General features: G+C 43.9%; 1 protein-coding gene and 3 pseudogenes across 6 annotated transcripts in view; 2 read left to right on the plus strand and 2 right to left on the minus strand.

Annotated features, from left to right (window-relative positions):
- LOC134737580 (ribosome-binding ATPase YchF-like) overlaps positions 1 to 21,318 on the minus strand; it is a 48,837-nt gene that overhangs the window by 19,830 nt on the left and 7,689 nt on the right. Inside the window, exon 3 of one of the 6 annotated variants that reach the window (XR_010124541.1) lies at positions 56 to 167. The exons of 2 other annotated variants lie outside the window; for them this stretch is intronic. Coding sequence is in view for 1 of the 4 variants with exons in the window: in XM_063655640.1 (XP_063511710.1) it covers positions 3,942 to 4,166 (225 nt within the window). In the remaining 3 variants the exon portion in view is untranslated. Of the gene's footprint in view, positions 1 to 55; positions 168 to 2,624; positions 4,299 to 6,842; positions 6,960 to 21,318 lie in introns of those variants that run through there. 3 more of the 6 variants (XR_010124540.1, XM_063655640.1, XR_010124543.1) reach the window with 3 other exon arrangements.
- Positions 4,337 to 5,408, minus strand: LOC129017079 (obg-like ATPase 1; annotated as a pseudogene).
- LOC129017080 (heterogeneous nuclear ribonucleoprotein A1-like) lies at positions 9,748 to 11,088 on the plus strand (annotated as a pseudogene).
- Positions 19,663 to 20,112, plus strand: LOC129017081 (large ribosomal subunit protein eL32-like; annotated as a pseudogene).

Consider the following 21,318-nt stretch of genomic DNA (forward strand, 5'->3'; position numbering starts at 1 on the left):
GCCACGACAACATAGCGAGACAGCTCTCCCACCCCCCAGAAATAAAAAAACTTACCTGGGCATGGTGGCACACACACCTGTAGTCCTAACTACTTGGGAAGTTGAGGCAGAAGGATCCCTTGCACCCAGGAGTTCAAGGATGGTCCGTGCACGCACTTCATCTGGGCCTGCAGTGAAATAGGCTGCTACCTTCCTGCCTGACCGGAGGGGCTGGGGGGAATCGCAGCAGGGAGAAAGCAATCCCTTCATCCCAGTTGCCAAACAGAACCCCCTACCCCCTGGATTTTTCTTCTCCCTCTATCCCTGATGGTTCTGGCTTTCCCAAACTGCTTTTGATCTTCTGATTCCTCCTGGGTTGAAGCAGACCAGTATTATTTTTTTTAACAACACCCCCACTCCTCTCCCTCCCCATGCTGCCAACTTCTTCTTCTTTTATTTATTTTTTTTATTTTTTATTTTTTTAGTAGAGATGGGGTTTCACTGTGCTGACCAGGCTGGTCTTTAACTCCTGACCTCAAGTGATTCACCTGCCTTGGCCTCCCAAAGTGCTAGGATTACAGGCGTGAGCCACTGCACCTGGCCTCAATATGATGTTTTGATACATGTACTACATGAACACTTTTTTTTTTTTTTTGAGACAGAGTCTCGCTCCATTGCCCAGGCTGGAATGCAGTGGCGTGACCATGGCTCACTGCAACCTCCACCTCCCAGGTTCAAGTGATTCTCATGCCTCAGCCTCCTGAATAGCTGAGATTACGGACATGCACCACCATGCCCGGCTAATTTTTTGTATTTTTAATAGAGATGGGGTTTCACCATGCTGGCCAGGCTGGTCTCAAACTCCCGGGCTTGTACCACTGAGCCCAGCCACCATGCCCGGCCAGAAATATGAGTGGTTTTTGTTTATTGATCTTGGACCCTACAACATTGCTGTACTTGTTTATTAGTTCTTATATGATTTATTATTTTTGACACATAATAATTGCACTTATTTATGGGGTACAGTGTGATTTTTCTTTTTTTTTTGAGACGGCGTCTCACTCTGTTGCCTTGGCTGGAGTGCTGTGGCGCCATCTCGGCTCACTGCAACCTCCCCCTCCTGGGTTCAAGCGATTCCAGTGCCTCAGCCTCCCGAGTAGCTGGGATTACAGGCATGTGCCACCACATCCAGCTAATTTTTGCATTTTTAGCAATGATGGCATTTCACCATGTTGCCCAGGCTGGTCTCGAACTTCTGACCTAAGGTGATCCACCCACCTTGCCCTCTGAAAGTGCTAGGATTACAGGCATGAGCCACCATGCCCAGCCTCAAGGCAATCCTATCAAAACCCCAGTTCTCTTCCTTGCACAGATTGTCAAGCTGATCCTAAAATTCAGATTAAAATACAAGAGTTGGCCAGGCATGGTGGCTCATGCCTGTAATCCCAACACTTTGGGAAGCTGAGGCGGGATAATTGCTTGAGGCCAGGAATTTGGGACCAGACTGGGCAACATGGTGAGACTCTCTACCAAAAACTACTACAACAAAATTAGAGTGGTGTAGTGGCTTGTGCCTGTAATCTCACCTATCTGGGAGGCTGAGGTGGGAGGATTGCTTGAACCCAGGAGGTAGAGGCAGCAGCGAACCATGTTCACACCTCTGCACTCAGGCCTGGGTATCACAGTGAGACCCTGTCTCTAAAAAAAACAGAAACAAAAACAAGGGAACCTAGAGCAACCACTGAAAAAAGCTGTTAAAAAGTAAAAAAAAAAAAAAAAAAAAAAAGAAGTACAATGAACAGGCTAAGAAAAAAATTAAAAAATAAAAAGGTGAGAAAAAATGAAGTCATATAAAATGGTCAGTTAAAACTACAAAAGGGAGAAAAATAGTGAAAGAAATACAAGGGACACAAAATAGCCAAAACAACCTTGAGAAAGAACAAAGTTGAAGGACTGGCACTTCCTGATTTCAAAACAGCACTGTATTAGTCTGGTTTCATACTGCTATAAATAACTTCCTGAGACTAGGTAATTTATAAAGGGAAGAGGTTTAATTGACTCACAGTTCAGCATGGCTGGGGAGGCCTCAGGAAACTTACAATCAAGGTGAAGGGGAAGCAAGGCGCCTTCTTCACAAGGCAGCAGGAAGAAGTGCCAAGAGAAAGGGGAAAGAGCCCCTTATAAAACAATCAGATCTTAGGAGAACTCAGTGTCACGAGAACAGCATGGGGAACTGCCTCCATGATTCAATGACCTCCACCTGGTTTCTCCCTTGACACATGGGGATGATGGTGATTATGGGGATTACAATTCAACATAAGATTTGGGTGGGGACACAAAGCCTAACCATATCAAGTACAAAGCTATAGCAATCAAGACAGTGTGGTACTGGTATAAGAACATTCAACATTCATATAGATCAATGCAATAGAATTAGAGCCCAGAAATAAACCCTTACATTCATGGTCAACTGATTTTTGACAAAGATGCCAAGAAAATTCAGTTAGAAAGAGCCTTTCAATATATGGTGCTGGGACAACTGAATTGTAAAAAAATTAATTTGGACTCTTATGTCACACCATACATAAAAATTAACTCAAAATGTAAGAACTAAAACTGTACAACTTATAGAAAAAATATACAAGTAAATTTAAAATTTTATTTATTTATTTGTTTTTGGAGACAGGGTCCCACTCTCACCCAGGCTGAAGTGCAGAGGTGTGAACATGGTTCACTATAGCCTCCACCTCCTGGACTCAAGCAATCCTCCCACCTCAGCCTCCTGAGTAGCTGGGACCACAGAAATACGCCACCATGCCTGGCTACTTTTTAATTTTTTTTTTTTTTTTGAGACAGGGTCTCACTATTTTGCCCAGGCTAATCTTCAACTCCTGGTCTCAAGTCTCAGCCTCCCAAAAGTGCTGAGATTACAGGTGTGAGCCACCATGACCCCCCAAAGTAAATTTTCTTGGGTTAGAGAATGTTTTCTTAGACACAACATTAAAAGCACAAGCAACCAAAGAAATAAATAGATAAACTGGGATTCATGAAAACTAAAAATTTTAGTGCTTCAAAAAATACCATCAAGAAAGTGCAAGTACCCACAGAATGAGAGAAAATATTTGCAAATCATATATCTGATATGGGACTTGTATTCAGAATATATTCTAAAAAAACTCTTACGACCCAATTAAGATAAAACCCATAATTGTCTTCTTTAAAAAATGCATCTGAAAAGACATTTTTCCAAAGAAGATATGCAAATGGACAATGAGCACATGAAAAGATGCTCAATGTCATTAGCCATCAGAGAAATGCAAATCAAAATCAAAATGAGATACTACATCATTCCCGCTAGAATGGCTATAATCAAAAAGATAGATAACAAGTGTTAGAATGTGGAGAAATTGGCACTCTCCCGCACTGCAACTGGGAATGCTAAATGGTGTAGCCACTTTGGAAAATAGTCTGGCAGTTCCTCAAAAGGTTATCATACGACCCAGCAACTTCATTCCTTGTACATATACTCATGAAAAATAAAAACATATATCCACATAAAAACTTGTACATAAATGTTAATAATAGCATTATTCATAATAATCAACACAAGAACAATCTAAATGTCCATCATCTGGTGAATGATTAAACAAAATGTGATATATCCATACAATGGAATATTATTTGACCATAAAAAGGAATGAAGTACTGACACATTCTGCAACATAAATAAACCTTGAAAGCATTAAGCTAAGTGAAAAAAGCTGGCGTGGCATAGTGGCTCATGCCTGTAATCTCAGCACTTTGGGAGGCCGAGGCAGTAGGATTGCCCAGGAGTTTGTTTTTGTTTTTGTTTTTTTCCAAATGTTTTATTGAGTATAGACATCTGGAGTACTATAAAACATGCATTATCTTTCTTCTTCGGTTGTTGAGTTGTGTTAAATTTGAAGAAGATAATATCTTCTTCAATATAATTTCAATATAATATCTTCTTCAATATAATTTCTGCTTTGTTGTCTGTACTTTCCAGCAGCCTTGACTGCATTTTCAGAACCTTCCCATCTAAAATCTTCATATTTCATTACTTCAGCCGTAATGCGTCCCTTTTCAAAATCTGTGTGAATTTTTCCTTGCAGCCTGAGGATCCTTAGTCTCTTTCCTGATGGTCCATGCACGCACTTCATCTGGGCCTGCAGTGAAAAAGTATTCTAGTTGGAGTGCTGCAAACCCAGCCTTAATGATCTTTGGCAAAGCACTTTGTGTCTTGTTCGCTTCCAGTTACTTCTGTCTCTCTTCAGCATTCAATTCTTGCCAAGACCCCACTAAAAGGAATGACAAAGGCACCTGGGTCATACTTGTCCACCCACTCTTTAATTTTATTTTTATCAACCATTTTTTTTTTTTTTTTTTTTTTTGAGACAGAGTCTTGCTCTGTCGCCCAGGCTAGAGGGCAGTGGCGCAATCTCGGCTCACTGCCACCTCTGCCTCCTGGGTTCAAGCAATTCTCCTGACTCAGCCTCCCGAGTAGCTGGGATTACAGGAGCATGCCACCATGCCTGGCTAATTTTTGTATTTTTAGTAGAGACAGGGTTTCACCATATTGGCCAGGCTGGTCTCCAACTCCTGACCTCGTGATCCACCCACCTCGGCCTCCCAAAGAGGTTTTAGTTTTTTATCTCCTCCTCTCACAGCCACCTTTTCTAGTTTATCTGTAATGGACCCAATCATCTCCTCCTCTTTAAGCTGAAGCTCTTCACGTATTATATCTGTATCTCCAATAGGATCTACACTTCCTTCAACATGCATGATATCATCATCTTCAAAAGCACGTGTTAGATGAAAGATGCCATCACAGACATTAAAATGGGATTTAAAAAAAAAAAAAAAGCATTCCCCAGGCCCTGCCCATTGTGAGCTCCTTTCACAAGGCTGGCAATATCCACTACATTTAGAAAGGCAGGAATTTTGCTTGCTGGTTTGTGGTACTGGCAAAGAAAGTCAAACCTTTCATCTGGTACAAGTACTCTGCTCTCATTAGGATCAGTGGTGCTGAATGGGAAGTTTCCTGCTGAAGCCTGACTATTGGTTAATACATCGAAGAAGGTAGATTTCCCAACATTTAGGAATCCACCAATACCAATTTTCAGTGAGGTTCCAAATCTTCCAATGATTGGGGGTGGTTTAATTCCATCACTTCTCTCTTTCCAGGGCATCGTGCTTGGCCTTGGCGATGACACGGGGCCCCAGCGACTGCGAGAGAAAGGTCCTACCGGCAGCCGGAGGAGGGAAGGAAGGAGAGAATGCAGGCCCGGCCCCTCCGCCGAGCACCACGCACTTCGCACTTCGGCGGCGGAACGGGGGAGCGGGGGAGGGCCGGGCGCCGAACGGCCAAGCCCAGGCATTTGAAACTAGCCTGGGCAACATAGCAAGACCCTGTCTCAAAGGCAAGGCAGGGCAGGGCAGGGCAACATAGCAAGACCCTGTCTCAAAGGCAGGGCAGGGCAGGGCAGGGCAGGGCAACATAGCAAGACCCTGTCTCAAAGGCAAGGCAAGGCAGGGCAAGGCAGGGCAGGGCAGGGTAAGGCAGGGCAGGGCAGGGCAGGGCAGGGCAAAGCCAGTCACAGAGGCCACATAATTATGATTCCATTTATATGAAATGTCTGGAATAGGCAAGTCCACGGAGACAGAATGTAGATCAGTGATTGTCAGGTCCTGGGGGAATGAAGGAATGGGGAATGAATGCTAAAGGCTATGGAGTTTTGGGGGATTTTTTGTTTTTTTTTGGAGAGAAGAAAATGTTCAATGGACAATGGTAATGATTACACAACTCTGTGAATATACTAAAACCCACCGAATTGTGTACTTTAAAGGGGTGAAGTCTATGCTATGTCAATAATAAAGCTGTTATTTAAAAAACACACTTGGGGTTTGTTGTCTGGTACAGAGGTGACTTTCAGATTTGTGCTGGTGGCAAGAGGGGAAAACAACTGCAAGGGCAGCAACTGCTGCTAAAGAAACACCAGCCGTTTCTAATTTTACACTGTCCTATATTTTGCTGTGAGTTTCGTAGCTTTCGATAATGCTATACTAGAGGCCAAAACAGAAATGCCTTTTATATTTTATTATAACAGCTAAACTGGGAAATAAACTCACCAATTGCTTTTTTAAAAAGGAAATGAGCTAAAAACAACATAGATGTAAGTGGAGCTTAAATAAACCTTTGCTTAGTAAGATGAATATTTCACAAGACAGGGAGAGTTTGGTAGTAAAAATAAAGTGTTACATTATTTTAAAAAGCATTTTGTTTCATTTACTGTAGATGGCCAAACATCATTTTAAAACATATGGTAAATCTGTTGGGTAGTAAAAAGAAATGACATCTTGTTTCCATTTTCTTATTCTTTCCAGTTTATCTCTTTATTGTAAATCATTTTCCATTGTGGGAGGATATTAAATTTAAATCAAACTGAGAAGGAAAAAAGCAGGACTTATGTTCATAAATTCATGTTTCTCTTAGTATTGCTGCCTCTTACAGCCATTTTATGAAGAATACTATGGCCTAAGTAGTTAATATTATTTTAAGATTTTTCAAATTGGTCTATTCCTGGATCTAAACAAATTGGAAAATTGGAAGTTTCTTTTCATTTCTTTTTTTTTAGACAGTCTCCCTCTGTCACCCAGCATGGAGTGCAGTGGCACAGCCTTGGCTCACTGCAGTCTCCACCTCCCAGGTTCAAGTGATTCTCCTGCCTCAGCCTCCTGAGTAGCTGGGATTACAAGCGCGCGCCACCATGCCTAGCTAATTTTGTATTTTTAGTAGAGATGGGGTTTAGCCATGTTGGCCAAGCTGGTCTCAAACTCCTGACCTCAGGTGATCTGCCTGCCTCGGCTTCCCAAAGTGCTGGGATAACAGGCATGAGCCACCGTGCCTGGCCGGAAGTTTCTTCTCTTGAGCAAACAGTTCTGTTTATAGGTCAAGAAACCTATTTACAAAAAGAACAAAAAATTTATGTAATTATGATATAAACATTTTAAATAAATTGTAATACTCTTTCATGATAAAAGATCCATGAACCAGAACTGGTAAATATTTAAGGAACAATATTAAAGTTTGTTTGTTTGTTTTTGAGATGAAGCCTTATTCTGTCACCCAGGATGGAGTGCAGTGGTGCGATCTCGGCTCACTGCAACCTCTGCCTTCCAGGTTCAAGTGATTCTCCTGCCTCAGCCTCCCAAGTAGCTGGGATTACAGGCGCCCGCCAGGAGGCCCAACTAATTTTTGTATTTTTAGTAGAGATGGGGTTTCACCATGTTGGCCAGGCTGGTCTCAAACTCCTGGCCGCAAGTGATCCACCCACCTCAGCCTCCCAAAGTGCTGGGATTACAGGCGTGAGCTACCGTACCAGGACAATATTAAGGTTGATTTGTAAAGATAAGTAATAATTAACATGTACAGTGCTTACCATGTCCTTAGACTATTCTAAATGCTCTGCATGAGAGTGTATGTGTTACCAAAACATCAGGGGTTTGGTCTAGGTCCTGCTGCTCTCTGCACAGAAAGCCAATCACTGAAACCACGATTACTGCCAAGGAAGAAGGCTTTAACTGGGTGCTGCAGCAGAGGAATTGGGAGCTCAATCTCAAATCCAACTCCCCGACTAACTAGGGGTTTATGTAGCAGAAAAGAAATGTAACAGTGTATAAGAAAACGAGAGGCTGGGCACGGTGGCTCATGCCTGTAATACCAGCACTTTTGGGAGGCCGAGACAGGCACATCACCTGAGGTCAGGAGTTCAAGACCAGCCTGGCCAACATAGTGAAACCCTGTTTTTACTAAAAATAAAAAAATTAGCCGGGTGTGGCAGCGCCTGTAATCCCAGCTACTTGAGAGGCTGAGGCAGGAGAATCACTTGAAACTGGGAGGCGGAGGTTGCAGTGAGCTGAGATCACACCATTGCACTCTAGCCTGAGCAACAAGAGTGAGACTCCGTCTGAAAAAAAAAAAAGAGAGAACAAGAGCTGGGGAGGAGCAAGGCAGCAATCATGATGAATGAGGGGTCCCCAAATCTCATTGTGTGGATGTGGTGACCTGGTGAGTTTCAGTTCTTTGATAATTTTTTTGAGAGGTCTAAAGGTAGTTTTTTGAGGAAAGAACTCAGATAAAACAAATGTGGCCAGGCATGGTGGCTCATGCCTGTAATCCCAGCACTTTGGGAGGCTGAGGCGGGCGGATTACCTGAGGTCAGGAGTTCGAGACCAGCCTGGCCAACATGGTGAAACCCTGTCTCTACTAAAAAAAATACAAAAAAAAATTAGCTGGGCGTGGTGATGCACACCTGTAGTCCCAGCTATCGGGAGGCTGAGGCAGGAGAATCACTTGAATCTGGGAGCCAGAAGTTGCAGTCAGCCAAGGTGGCGCCACTGTACTCCAGCCTGGGCAACACAGTGAGACTCCATCTAAGAAAAGTTAAATAAATAAATAAATAAATAAAATAAAATAAAACAAGTGTAAGTTTCAAGTTTAAGACCAGAAGGTCAGTTTATTTTTCTGTTGTTGTTCCAGTTTTAGTATATGTGCTGACTAAGCCAGCACAAGAAGGGGCAATTTCTCTGTTTATCCCAAAAAACTTCTATGGGACTATGGGGTCGGTTTCATATATACATACGTAAATACATGTATGTGCATATGAATGTGCATATTCCTCACAGTTATATAAATAAATAAAAAGTCTTCACCACCACAACCCCATTAAGATGAGGACACTGAGACAGGGCAAGGTTAGTCTCTCCAAGCTAAACTCAAGAAAGTTTGGCAACAGAGTCCATGTTTTTAATAATTATGCTACGTGAATATCAAGAGCTCTGAAGAGAACATTAAGCCAATAAATCCTGTCTCCTTATCGGTGTTTTTTTTTTCTTTTTTTGAGATGGAGTCTTGCTCTGTTGCCCAGCCTGGAGTGCAGTGGCGCAATCTTGGCTCACTGCAAGCTCTGCCTCCGGGATTCATGCCATTCTCCTGCCTCAGCCTCCCAAGTAGTTGGGACTACAGGTGCTCGCCACAACGCCCAGCTAATTTTTTTGTATTTTTAGTAGACATGGGGTTTCACCGTGTTAGCCAGGATGGTCTTGATCTCCTGACCTCGTGATCCACCCGCCTCGGCCTCCCAAAGTGCTGGGATTACAGGTGTCAGCCACCGCGCCTGGCCCCTTATCCATGTTTTGATACTACACTGTATAAAACACCAAGTGCTTTCTTTGGACATAAGGTACATCTAAAGCTTATTATAAACTTCTACAAGAAAAGGGGGGACTAATTTGTTTTGGAACCCTCTTTGGTCTATGTCAAAACTCTCTAGATTTAATGACTGAATTTAAGATTCCAAACAATTTGCCAATCTAAAGTACATTACTGGTTGGGCGCGGTGGCTCACACCTGTAATCCCAGCACTTTGGGAGGCTGAGGCAGGTGGACCACCTGAGGTCAGGAGTTCGAGACCAGCCTGGCCAATATGGTGAAACACCATCTCTACTAAAAATACAAAAATTAGCCAGGTGTGGTGGCACACGCCTGTAGTCCCAGCTACTCAGGAGGCTGAGGCAGGAGAATCGCTTGAACCCAGGAGGTGGAGGTTGCAGTGAGTTGAGATGGTGCCACTGCACTCCAGCCTGGAAGACAGAATGAGACTCCATCTCAAAAAAATAAAAAAATAGCTTTCTGCCCAGGGACACTGCCAAGGAAGCATCGTTAAAGTCTCTCTTCTCCCTGCCGTCATGTATAAGTCAGAGTCTCATAAAGAGCCCGAACAACTTAGGAAGCTCTTCATTAGACAGTTGAGCTTTGAAACAACTGATGGGAGCCTGAGGAGCCATTTTGAGCAATGGGAATGCTCACGGACTGTGTGGTCATGAGACATCCAAACACCAAGTGCTCCAGGGGCTGTGGGTTTGTCACGTATGCCACTGTGGAGGAAGGAAATGCAGCCATGAATGCAAGGCCACATAAGGTGGATGGAAGAGTTGTGGAAACAAAGAGAGCTGTCTCAAGAGAAGATTCTCAAAGACCAGGTACCCACTTAACTGTGAAAAAGATATTTGTTGGTGGCACTAAAGATGACACTGAAGAACATCACCTAGGAGTTTTTTTTTTTTTTTTTTTTGAGACAGAGTCTCGCTCTGTTGCCCAGGCTGGAGTGCAGTGGCGCGATCTCCACTCACAAGAGTTTTTTTTTTCAGACAGAGTCTCACTCTGTTGCCCAGGCTGGAGTGCAGTGCTGCGATCTCGGCTCACTGCCACCTCTGCCTGCCGGGTTCAAGCGATTCTCCCTGCCTCAGCCTCCCAAGTAGCTGGGACTACAGGCACATACCACCACGCCCAGCTAACTTTTGTATTTTTATTAGAGACGGGGTTTCACCATGTTGGCCAGGATGGTCTCAATCTCTTGACCTCATGACTCACCCGCCTCAGCCTCCCAAAGTGCTGGGATTACAAGTGTGAGCCACCGCGCCCGGCCAAGAGATTATTTTGAACAGTACGAAAAATTTGAAGTGATTGAAATCATGACTGACTGAGGCAGTGGCAAGAAAAGGGGCTTTGCCTCTGTAACCTTTGATAACCATGACTCCGTGGATAAGACTGTCATTCAGAAATACCATACTATGAATGGCCACAACTGTGAAGTTAGGAAAGCCCTGTCAAAGCAAGAGATGGCTAGTGCTTCATCCAGCCGAAAAGGTCAAAGTGGTTCTTGAAACTTTGGTGGTGGTTGTGAAAGTGGTTTCAGAGGGAATGACAACTTTGGTCGTGGAGGAAACTTCAGTGGTCATGGTGGCTTTGGTGGCAGCTTTGGTGGTGGTGGATATGGTGACAGTGGGGATGGCTATAATGGATTTGGTAATGATGGAAGCAATTTTGGAGGTGGTGGAAGCTACAATTATTTTGGCAATTACAACAATTAGTCTTCAAATTTGGGACCCAAGAAGGGAGGAATCTTTGGAGGCAGAAGCTCTGGCCCCGATGGTGGTACAGGCCAATACTTTGCCAAACCATGAAACCAAGGTGGCTATGGAGGTTCCAGTAGCAGCAGTAGCTATGGCAATGGCAGAAGATTTTAATTAGGGAAGAAAGTTTAGCAGGAGAGGAGAGACAGAAAAGTGACAGGGAAGCTACAGGTTATGACAGATTTGTGAACTCAGCCAAGCACAGTGGTGGCAGGGCAAAACTGCTACAAAGAAGACATATTTTAGAAAAATACTCGTGTGTGGGCAAAAAACTCAAAGACTGTATTTGTGACTAATTGTGTAACAGATTATTAGTTTCTCTTCTGTGGAAAGTGTAAAGCATTCCAACAAAGGGATGTTGGAATGGGTTTTAATGTAGATTTTTTTTGCACCCATGCTGTTCATTGCTAAATGCAATAGTCTGATCGTGATGCTAAATAAGTGTCTTTTTTTTGTTTTTTGTTTTTTTTTTGAGATGGAATCTTGCTCTGTCGCCCAAGCTGGAGTGCGGTGGTACAATCTTGGCTCACTGCAACCTCCGCCTCCTGGGTTCAAGCGATTCTTCTGCCTCAGCCTACCAAGTAGCTGGGACTACAGGGGCACACCACCATGCCCAGCCCATTTTTGTATTTTTAGTAGAGACAGGGTTTCACCATGTTGGCCAGGCTGGTCTCGAACTCCTGACCTGGTGATCCGTCTGCCTTGCCCTGCCAAAGTGCTGGGATTACAGGTGTGAGCCACCGTGCCCAGCCATAAATGTCTTTTTAAAGAAATAATAGTAATAATTTTTAAAAAATAAAGTACATTACTTTAGGATCAAATGTGGACACATTCAAAACAATGTACTGAAAAATGGGTCTTTATTTTCCAGAAGGTGAACCACTGGGCCACATGGTGTAAATTCATTTTTATATAAGAAATGTATCTACCTTAATTTGCTTGGATTTGGGGGTACAAAAAAAAGCAAAAGAGGCTGGACTTGGTGGTTAACTCCCCCAATCCCATCACTTTGAGAGGCTGAGGTGGGAAGATCACTTGAGCCCAGGAGTTCAAGACCAACCTGGGCTGTCACCAATCAGCCTGGGCTGACTCCGTTTCTACAAAAAAATTTAAAATTAGCCAGGTGTGGTGGTGTGTGCCTGCAGTCCCAGCTACTAGGAAGGCTGAGGTGGGAGACTGCTTGGGCCCAAGAGGCAGAGGTTGCAGTGAGCCATGATTACGCCGTTATACTCCAGCCTGCGAACGCAGGAAGACCCTGTCTCAAAAAAAAAAAAAAAGAAAAAAAAGCAAAGGAAACATACTTTGTGAGATTATAATCAACCCCATACAATAAATTATTTTAGAACAATTCCCAAAAGACATTTGGGAGAGAGACCACAGTTGTCTCCCTATACTCACATATATATGAATAAGCCCATACAATAATTTCTGATTGATCTTACTTAAACATCACTTTCTTTTTTATAATTTTTATTTATTTATTTTTTCTTGAGACAGGATCTCTGTCACCCAGGCTGGAGTGCAGGGTGCAATCTCAGCTCACTGCAGCCTCAACCTCCTGGGCTCAGGTGATCCTCCCACCTCAGCCTCCTGAGTAGCTGGAATACAGGCACATGCCACCATGCCTGGCTAATTGTAAAATTTCTTGTAGAGACAGGGTTTTGCCATGTTGCCCATGCTGGTCTTGAACCCCTGGGTTCAAGCGATTCTCCTGCCTCAGCCTCCAAAGTGCTGGGATTACAGGCGTGAGCCACCACACCTGAGTGACATATTTCTTTAAAACACTCAGTTATTAATAAAACATGTCCATCTTGTGTCAACTTTAATTGACTGAGAGTGGATGCCTGGAATTCTCTGTTGAGAAGGAATATGAGGCAGAGTCCAGGCTGATCCAGAGTGACTCTGATATCAATTGTATCTACCACAGCTATGGGTAAGCACAGTGGTAGCATAAGTGCTATATACCATGGCTGAATTAGAGGATACACTTTCTATAAATAAATTAAAAAAGATTAATTGTATTTTTGGCCCAGCGAGGTGGCTCACGCCTGTTATCCCAGGACTTTAAGAGGCCGAGGTAGGCGGATCACTTGAGGTCAGGAGTTTGAGACCAACCTGGCCAACATGGTGAAACCCCATCTTTACGAAAAATACAAAAATTAGCCAAGTGTGATGGCAGGCACCTGTAATCCCAGCTACACGGGAGGCTGGGGCAGGAAGAATTGCTTGAACCTGGGAGGCAGAGGGTGCAGTGAGCCAGGATTGCATCACTGCACTCCAGCCTGGGTGACAAAAGCGAAAACTCTGTCTCAAAAAAAAAAATGTATTTTCTCCCCTCATGGAAGTTAGAATGAAACTAGGAATATAATATAAGTATGCCAAACCATTTAAACCAAATGAGAACTGGGGCGGCGGGGGGGAAAGCCAAACTACTGAAGGCCATTTTTAATAAAAATAATACCATTTTATTATCCTCTAAATGAAAAATTAACACTCCAGGCTGGGCGCGGTGGCTCATGCCTGTAATCCCAGCACTTTAGGAGGCCGAGACGGGTGGATCATGAGGTCAGGAGTTCAAGACCAGGCTGGCCGACACGATGTAACCCCGTCTCTACCAAAAATACAAAAATTAGCCGGGCATAGTGCCAGGCACCTGTAATCCCAGCTACTTGGGAGGCTGAGGCAGGAGAATCGCTTCAATCCTGCAGGTGGAGGTTGCGGTGGGCAGAGATCATGCCACTGCACTCCAGCCTGGGCGACAGAGCGAGACTCCATCTCAAAAAAAAAGAAAAGGAAAGAAAAGAAAAATTAACACTCCAAGTTACTCCTCAAATGTTTCAGGAATGAATACCTGGGCCATCAGCTGTTTCATGTAAGGATGAAAGAGGAAGGAAACAGAAATTTGTGTTAAAAGGAAGCAAGCTGGGGCCAGATGTAAAGAAAGTAAGGGACGTACCTGGGCAGGAAGAGAGGAAAAAACATTCTATGAGGAAAGAGAGACCAGTACAAAGAAAAAGAGAAAGTAAAATTTTCCTATCTGGGTGAAGAATATTAAGAAAATTGGCCAGGTGCTGTGGCTCCCGCCTGTAGTCCTAGAACTCTGGGAGGCCGAGGCAGGAGGATCACTTGAGCCCATGAATTTGAGACCAGCCTGGGCAACACAGAAAGACCCCGAGCTACAAAAAATCAAAAAATTAGCCAGGCATGGTGGTGCACGCCTGTGGTCCCAGCTACTTGGGAGGCTGAGGTGGGAGGATCACTTGAGCCCTGGAGGTTGAGTCTGCAGTGAGCCATCATCATGCCACTGCACTCCAGCCTGGGCGACAGAGTGAGACCCTGTCTCAAAATAATAATAGTAATAATAATAATAATAGTAATAAAAGTTTAAAATAATATTAATAAAATAATATCCAAAATTTGGAAATGAGCAGAAGAGATGACTGAGTCTTTTCCATGGAATGCAGAATGCTGTTTAGACTCTCTGGGAATTGTCTGATTATTAGGTGTGTGCATCGTAATTTGATTTTCTTTTTTTTTTTTTTTTTTTTTGTGAGAGGGAGTCTCGCTCTGTCGCCCAGGCTGAAGTGCAGTGGTGTGATCTTAGCTCACTGCAACCTCCGCCTCTTCAGTTCAAGTGATCCTCCTGCTTCAGTTTCCCATGTAGCTGGGATTACAGGTGTGCACCACCACGCCTGGCTAATTTTTGTATTCTTAATAGAGACGGGAGTTTAACCATGTTGGCCAGGGTTGTCTCAAACTCCTGGACTCAACAGATCCTCTGGCCTTGGGCTCCCAAAGTGCTGGGATTACAGACGTGAGTCATCGCACCTGGCCTGACTTATTTTCTGTTCATATTTGCGTAAGAGACAAGTTTTTAACTTATGAAAATTGTATCTTAACAAGAATTTGTGTAGGAATATAATGATTAGCTAAGAAGCTGGTAAAAAGAGGACCTAGAAGACTTGGGATTCAATAATAATAGGCAATAGGAGAACAACAAAGAAGAACCACTATGTAGTTAACGAAAAGCCCACTGGTGTTTTGGCTTTTTTTTTTTTTTTGAGACAGAGTTTTGCTGTGTCACCCAGGCTGGAGTGCAGTGGCATGACCTCGGCTCACTGCAACCTCTGCCTCCCTGGTTCAAATGATTCTCCTGCCTCAGCCTCCTGAATAACTGGGATTACAGGCGCCTGCCACCATACCCGGCTAAGTTTTGTATTATTATTATTATTATTTATTTTTTTCTTTTTAGTAGAGATGGGGTTTTGACATGTTGGCCAGGCTGGTCTCAAACTCCTGGGCTCAAGTGGTCCACCTGCCTCAGCCTCCCAAAGCATTGGGATTACAGGTGTGAGCCCCCGTGCTCAGCCTGTTGGTGTTTTGTTTTGTTTGAGACAGGGTCTCACTCTGTTGCCCAGGATGAAGTGCAGTGATGCAATATAGGCTCACTGCAACCTTTGCCTCCTGGATTCAAGTGATTCTCATGCCTCAGCCTCCTGAGTAGCTTGGGACCACAGGTGTGTGCCACCATGCCCGGCTAATTTTTGTATTTTTAGTAGAGATGGGCTTTTACCATGTTGCCCAGACTACTCTCAAACTCCTGAGCTCAACCAATCCTCCCACTGTGGCCTCCCAAAGTGTTCGGATTACAGGTGTGAGCCACCGCACCTGGCCACAAATAGCCCTTTGTATCCATGGGTTCCACATCTGTGGTTTCTGCATCTGTGGATTCAGCCAACCAAGGACTGAAAATATTCAGGGGCAGGCCGGGCATGGTGGCTCACTTTGGGAGGCCGAGGTGGGCGGATCACTTGAGGTCAGGAGTTCGAGACCAGCCTGGCCAATATGGTGAAACCCAGTCTCTACTAAAAATACAAAAACTAGCTGAGAATGGTGGCACACACCTGTAATCTCGGCTACTCAGGAGGCTGAGGCAGGAGAATCACTTGAACCTGGGAGGCAGAAGTTGTACTGAGCCGAGATCACGCCACTGCACTCCAGCCTTGTGACAGAGTGAGAATCCACCTCAAAAAAAAAAAAAATGCTGGGGGGGAGGATAAAAGGATGGTTGTGTCTGAACTAAACATGTATAGACTTTTTTTTCTTATTATTCCCTAAGTAATAATAGTACAATTAATATTTATATAACAATTGCATTGTATTAAATATTTTAAGTAATCTAAGATGATTTAAAGCATACGGGTATGCATAGATTATATGCAAATACTGCATCATTGTATATAAGGGACCTGAGCATCCATGGATTTTGGTGTCCACATAGGATCCTGGAACCAATTCCCTAGAGATACTAAGGGATGACTGTATCCACTGTCTTCTCCGATGAGGAAATGGTGACTGAGCATTTATTATTCTCTAAGTTTGTACTTGTGCATATGTGGGTGACTATGTAGGTGTCCCCATTTTCACGGCAATATCTGAAGCTGTAAGATTCATAAAGAAGTAGCAGCTTGCCTGTAAAGAAAGCCTACAGAAGTGGGGAAATCAGTAGAATATGGAAGTTTAGGGAAGAAAGATTCCAGGAGGTGGGAACAATCTATAGCGTAGAATGCTGCAAAAATGTCAAGCAGGATGAAGTTTGAAAAGTGTCCATTCATTTGTTTATTCCATAAATATTTATTGGCCACTTAGTATATGCCAAGAACTGTATTAGGCATTAGATACAGTAATAAACAAAGCCAGGCCGGGCGCAGTGGCTCATGCCTGTAATCCTAGCACTTTGGGAGACTGAGGCGGGCAGAACACCTGACATTAGGAGTTGAGACCAGTCTGACCAACATAGCAAAACCCCGTCTTTACTAAAAATGCAAAACTTAGCCAGGAGTGGTGGCACATGCCCGTAATCCCAGCTACTTGGGAAGCTGAGACAGGAAAATCACTTGAACCCAGGAGGCAGAGGTTGCAGTGAGCCAAAATCACACCACTGCACTCCAGCCTGGGTCACAAAGTGAGACTCCGTTGCAAAAATATAAAAATAAGAATAAAGCCAGGCTCAGTAGCTCACGCCTGTAATCCCAGCACTTTGGGAGGCCGAGGCGGGAAGATCACCTGAGGTCAGGAGTTCAAGACCAGCCTGGCCAACATGGTGGAACCCCATCTCTACAAAAATACAAAAATTTGCAGGACATGATGGTAGGGGCCTGTAATCCCAGCCACTAGAGAGGCTGAGGCGGGAAAATTGCTTAAACCTGGGAGGCGGAGGTTGCAGTGAGCTGAGATCGCACCATTGCACTCCAGCCTAGGTGACAGAACAAGACTGTGTCTCAAAAAAAAAAAAAAATAAATAAATAAATAAGTTTAAAAAATAAAATGTAATAGGCCAGGTGCAATGGCTCATGCCTGTAATCCCAGCACTTTGGGAGGCCAAGGCGGGCAGATCACTTGAGGCCAGGAGTTTGAGACCAGCCTGGCCAACATGGAAAAACCTCGTCTCTACTAAAAATACAAAAATTAGCTGGGCGTGGTGGTACACACCTGTAATCCCAGCTACTTGGGAGGCTGAGGCAGGAGAATCACTTGAACCAAGGAGGCGGAGATTGCAGTGAGCTGAGATCACGCCACTACACTCCAGCCGAGGCTACAGAGTGAGACACTGTCATATAATACAATACAATACAGTACAATACAATACAGTACAACAAAACAAAACAAAATAAAATAAACAAAATCAAAATTGTCCCTTGCTGACATTCAGTATAGTGAAAGAGACATACATTTAACGACTCATTTAAGAAATAAGCTGGATGTGGTGGCTCACACCTGTAATCCTAACATTTTGAGAGGCCAAGATGAGGGGATAGCTTGAGGCCAGGAGTTCAAGAGCAGCCTGGGCAACAAAGCAAGACCCCGTCTCTATAAAAAATAAATTAGTGGGCCAGGCACAGTGGCTCACGCCTGTAATCCCAGCACTTTGGGAGGCCGAGGCTGGTGGATCACTTGAGGTCAGGAGTTTGAGACCAGCCCGGCCAACATGGTGAAACCCTGTCTGTACTAAAAATACAAAAAATTAGCCAGGTGTGGTGGCAGGGGCCTGTAATCCCAGCTACTCGGGAGGCTGAGGCAGGAGAATCACTTGAACCCAGCAGGTGGAGGTTGCAGTGAGCCGAGATCGCAGCATTGCACTCTAACCTGGGCAACAAGAGCAAAACTCCATTTCAAAAAATAAAAATAAAAATAAAAATAAATTAGTGGATGCAGTAGTGTGCACCTGCAGTCTCAGCTACTCAGGAGGCTGAAGCTAGAGGATCACCTGAGCCTGGGAGATTGAGGCTGCAGTGATAGTACCACTGCATTGCAGCCTGGGCAAAAGAGTGAGACCCTGTCTCAAAAAAAGAAAAAAAAAAAGTATTAACATTTTAAGACTCCAGTGCCAGTCAAGTTGGAGTAGTCCACTATAGGTTATTTCTATTGCTGGTTATAACTAAACACTCCAGAATAAATACAAAAAGCAACTACCTGTGCACTCTGAAAAGTAAACAAATGCAGAGTCAAACTTGGAGAAAGGGGCCCACATGGGAGTGAGTTTCCCTGTGTGTGTGTGTGTGTGTGTGTGTGTGTGTGTGAGAGAGATCTGAGGATAGGCACACAATGAGGCGTGGCAGTGCAGTGTGGACAGCTAAAACTCCCAGAGAAGCCCTGTCTGTGTAGATTAAGGAACTCAGAAAATGAGTCTCTGGGTTTCAGAGCTATAAGGGTAAAATGTCCATTTCTTCCCTCTCTCTCTTGCTGTGGCAGTGGCATGGGCAACTAACCCTCCTTGAGAAGCCCCATCATTCTGGCTCTAGGACAGAGGCAGGCAGTTGAGAAGAATCCCAGAGAGAAGACCTAGAGAAGGGTTCTCCTACTTCTGTGCATGAACAAGCATCTGTCCAGGGCTCCTTCCTGAGGTGCATATACACAGAATATCCCAAAGCAGCACAGCAAAAGCCTCGATAACTGAACAGCAACATAAGGTACAAGTCCAAGTCTAACCCCCAAAGGGCACAGATAGATGTAGGATGATCTAAAGCAGCACAGGACAGGCTTTGAAAACTGTCTTGACATTGGAATCCACAGGGAGAAAAAAAAGCAAGACAGACCTTGCAGTCTCAATCCAACCAGGATGACTGAATGCTGAAAACAACAACTAAAATCAGCATTCTCTGGAGGACTTTAATAGGACCCAGAGAGTCACAAAGGAATATTCAAACTGTTCAGGATACAAACTGGTATTATTCAACATACAAAGAGTCATGAAAAAGTGACCATTCTTAAGCAAAAAAGATAATCAACAGATACCAATGCCAAGATGATGGAATTATCAAAGACTTTAAGACAGCTATTACCAACATGCTCTATAAGATAAAAGTGAACATGCTTGAAGTAAATGTTAAGATATAAGTTCTCAATGGAAGAAAAAACTATAAAAAGGAACCAAACAGAAAGTTTACAACTGAAAAATATATCTGAAATAAAAAATTTCACTAGAAGGTATCAATAATAGGATAAAGATTACCAATAGAGGAAAGAGTCAGTGAAGATGGATCAAGAGAAATTGTCCAGGCCAGGCATGGTGGCTCATGCCTGTAATCCCAGCACTTTGGGAGGCCAAGGTGGGTGGATCACTTGAGGTCAGGAGTTAGAGACCAGCCTGGTCAACATGTTGAAACCCTGTCTCGCTCTTTTCCTCGGTGCTGCCTATGGAGGTGGCAGCCATCTCCTCCTCGGCATCATGGCCGCCCTCAGACCCCTTATGAAGCCCAAGATCATCAAAAAGAGAACCAAGAAGTTCATCCGGCACCAGTCAGACCGATATGTCAAAATTAAGCATAACTGGCGGAAACCGAGAGGCACTGACAACAGGGTTCACAGAAGATTCAAGGGCCAGATCTTGATGCCCAACATTGGTTATGGGAGCAACAAAAAAACAAAGCACATGCTGCCCAGTGGCTTCCGGAAGTTCCTGGTCCACAACGTCACAAGGAGCTAGAAGTGCTGCTGATGTGCAACAAATCTTACTGTGCCGAGATTGCTCACAAAGTTTCCTCCAGGAACCGCAAAGCCATTGTGGAAAGAGCTGCCCAACTGGCCATCAGAGTCACCAACCCCAATGCCAGGCTGAGCAGCGAAGAAAATGAGTAGATAGCTTGTGTGCATGTTTTCTGTTTAAATAAAAGTAAAAACTGCCAAAAAAAAAAAGAAACCCTGTCTCTACTAAAAATACAAAAATTAGCCGGGCACGGTGGCGGGCGCCTGTAATCCCAGCTACTCAGGAAGCTGAGGCAGAAGAATCACTTGAACCTGGGAGGCAGAGGTTGCAATGAGCCAAGATTGCGCCGTTGCACTCCAGCCTGGGCAACAAGAGCGAAACTCCATCTCAAAAAAACAACAAAAAAAAAAAGAGAGAGAAATTGTCCAATCTGAAGAACAGAGAAAAATAGATTAAAAAGAAAATGAACCGAGAGCCTCAGGAACATGTGGGGCAATATTAGATGGTCTAATGATCACATAATTGGAGTTCTAGAAGGAGAGGTGTATTTGTTTCCTGTAAATGCTGCACCAAGTGATCACAAACTTAGTAGCTGAAAAGGACAGAAATTTATTCTTTCTCAGTTCTATAGGCCAGAAGTCTAAAATCAAAGTGTTGGCAGGGCTGCATTGCCTCTGGAGGCTGTAGGGGAGAATCCATTCCTTGCCTTCTTCCAACTTCTGGCAGCTATCAGCATTCCTTGGCTTATGGCCATATATCTCTCTGCTCCATCTTCACATGGCTTTCTTTTCTGTGTCTCTATTGCCTCTTTTGCCTCTCTCTTATAAGGACACTTGGGATGGTATTCAGAACCCACCTGAAAAATCCCAAGGTAACTGACTCCTCTCAAAATCCTTAATTACATCAGCAAAGGCCCTTTTTCCAAATAAAATAATATTTATGAGTTTCAGGAATTAAAACTTGACATCTTTGGGTGGCTATTATTCAGATACTACAACAGAGAGAGATACCTGCAGAAAAAAATACATTACATATAGGGGAACAATGATTTGAGTGACTGTGGATTTCTTATTAGAAACCTTGAGGAGTAGAAACAGTGGAATATCTTTTTTTTTTAATTGAGACGGAGTCTCGTTCTGCCGCCCAGGCTGAAGTGCAGTGGCATGATATCGGCTCATTGCATCCTGGGTTCAAGCAATTCTCCCACCTCTGCCTCCACAGTAGCTGGGAATATAGGCGCATGCTACCATGCCCGGCTAATTTTCTTATTTTTAGTAGAGATGGGGTTTCACCATGTTGGCCAGGCTGGTGTAGAACTCCTGACCTCAAGTGATCCACCCACCTCGGCCTCCCAAAAT

This window comes from Pongo pygmaeus, chromosome 19 (assembly GCF_028885625.2).
Source record: "Pongo pygmaeus isolate AG05252 chromosome 19, NHGRI_mPonPyg2-v2.0_pri, whole genome shotgun sequence".
Classification (NCBI taxonomy): domain Eukaryota; kingdom Metazoa; phylum Chordata; class Mammalia; order Primates; family Hominidae; genus Pongo; species Pongo pygmaeus.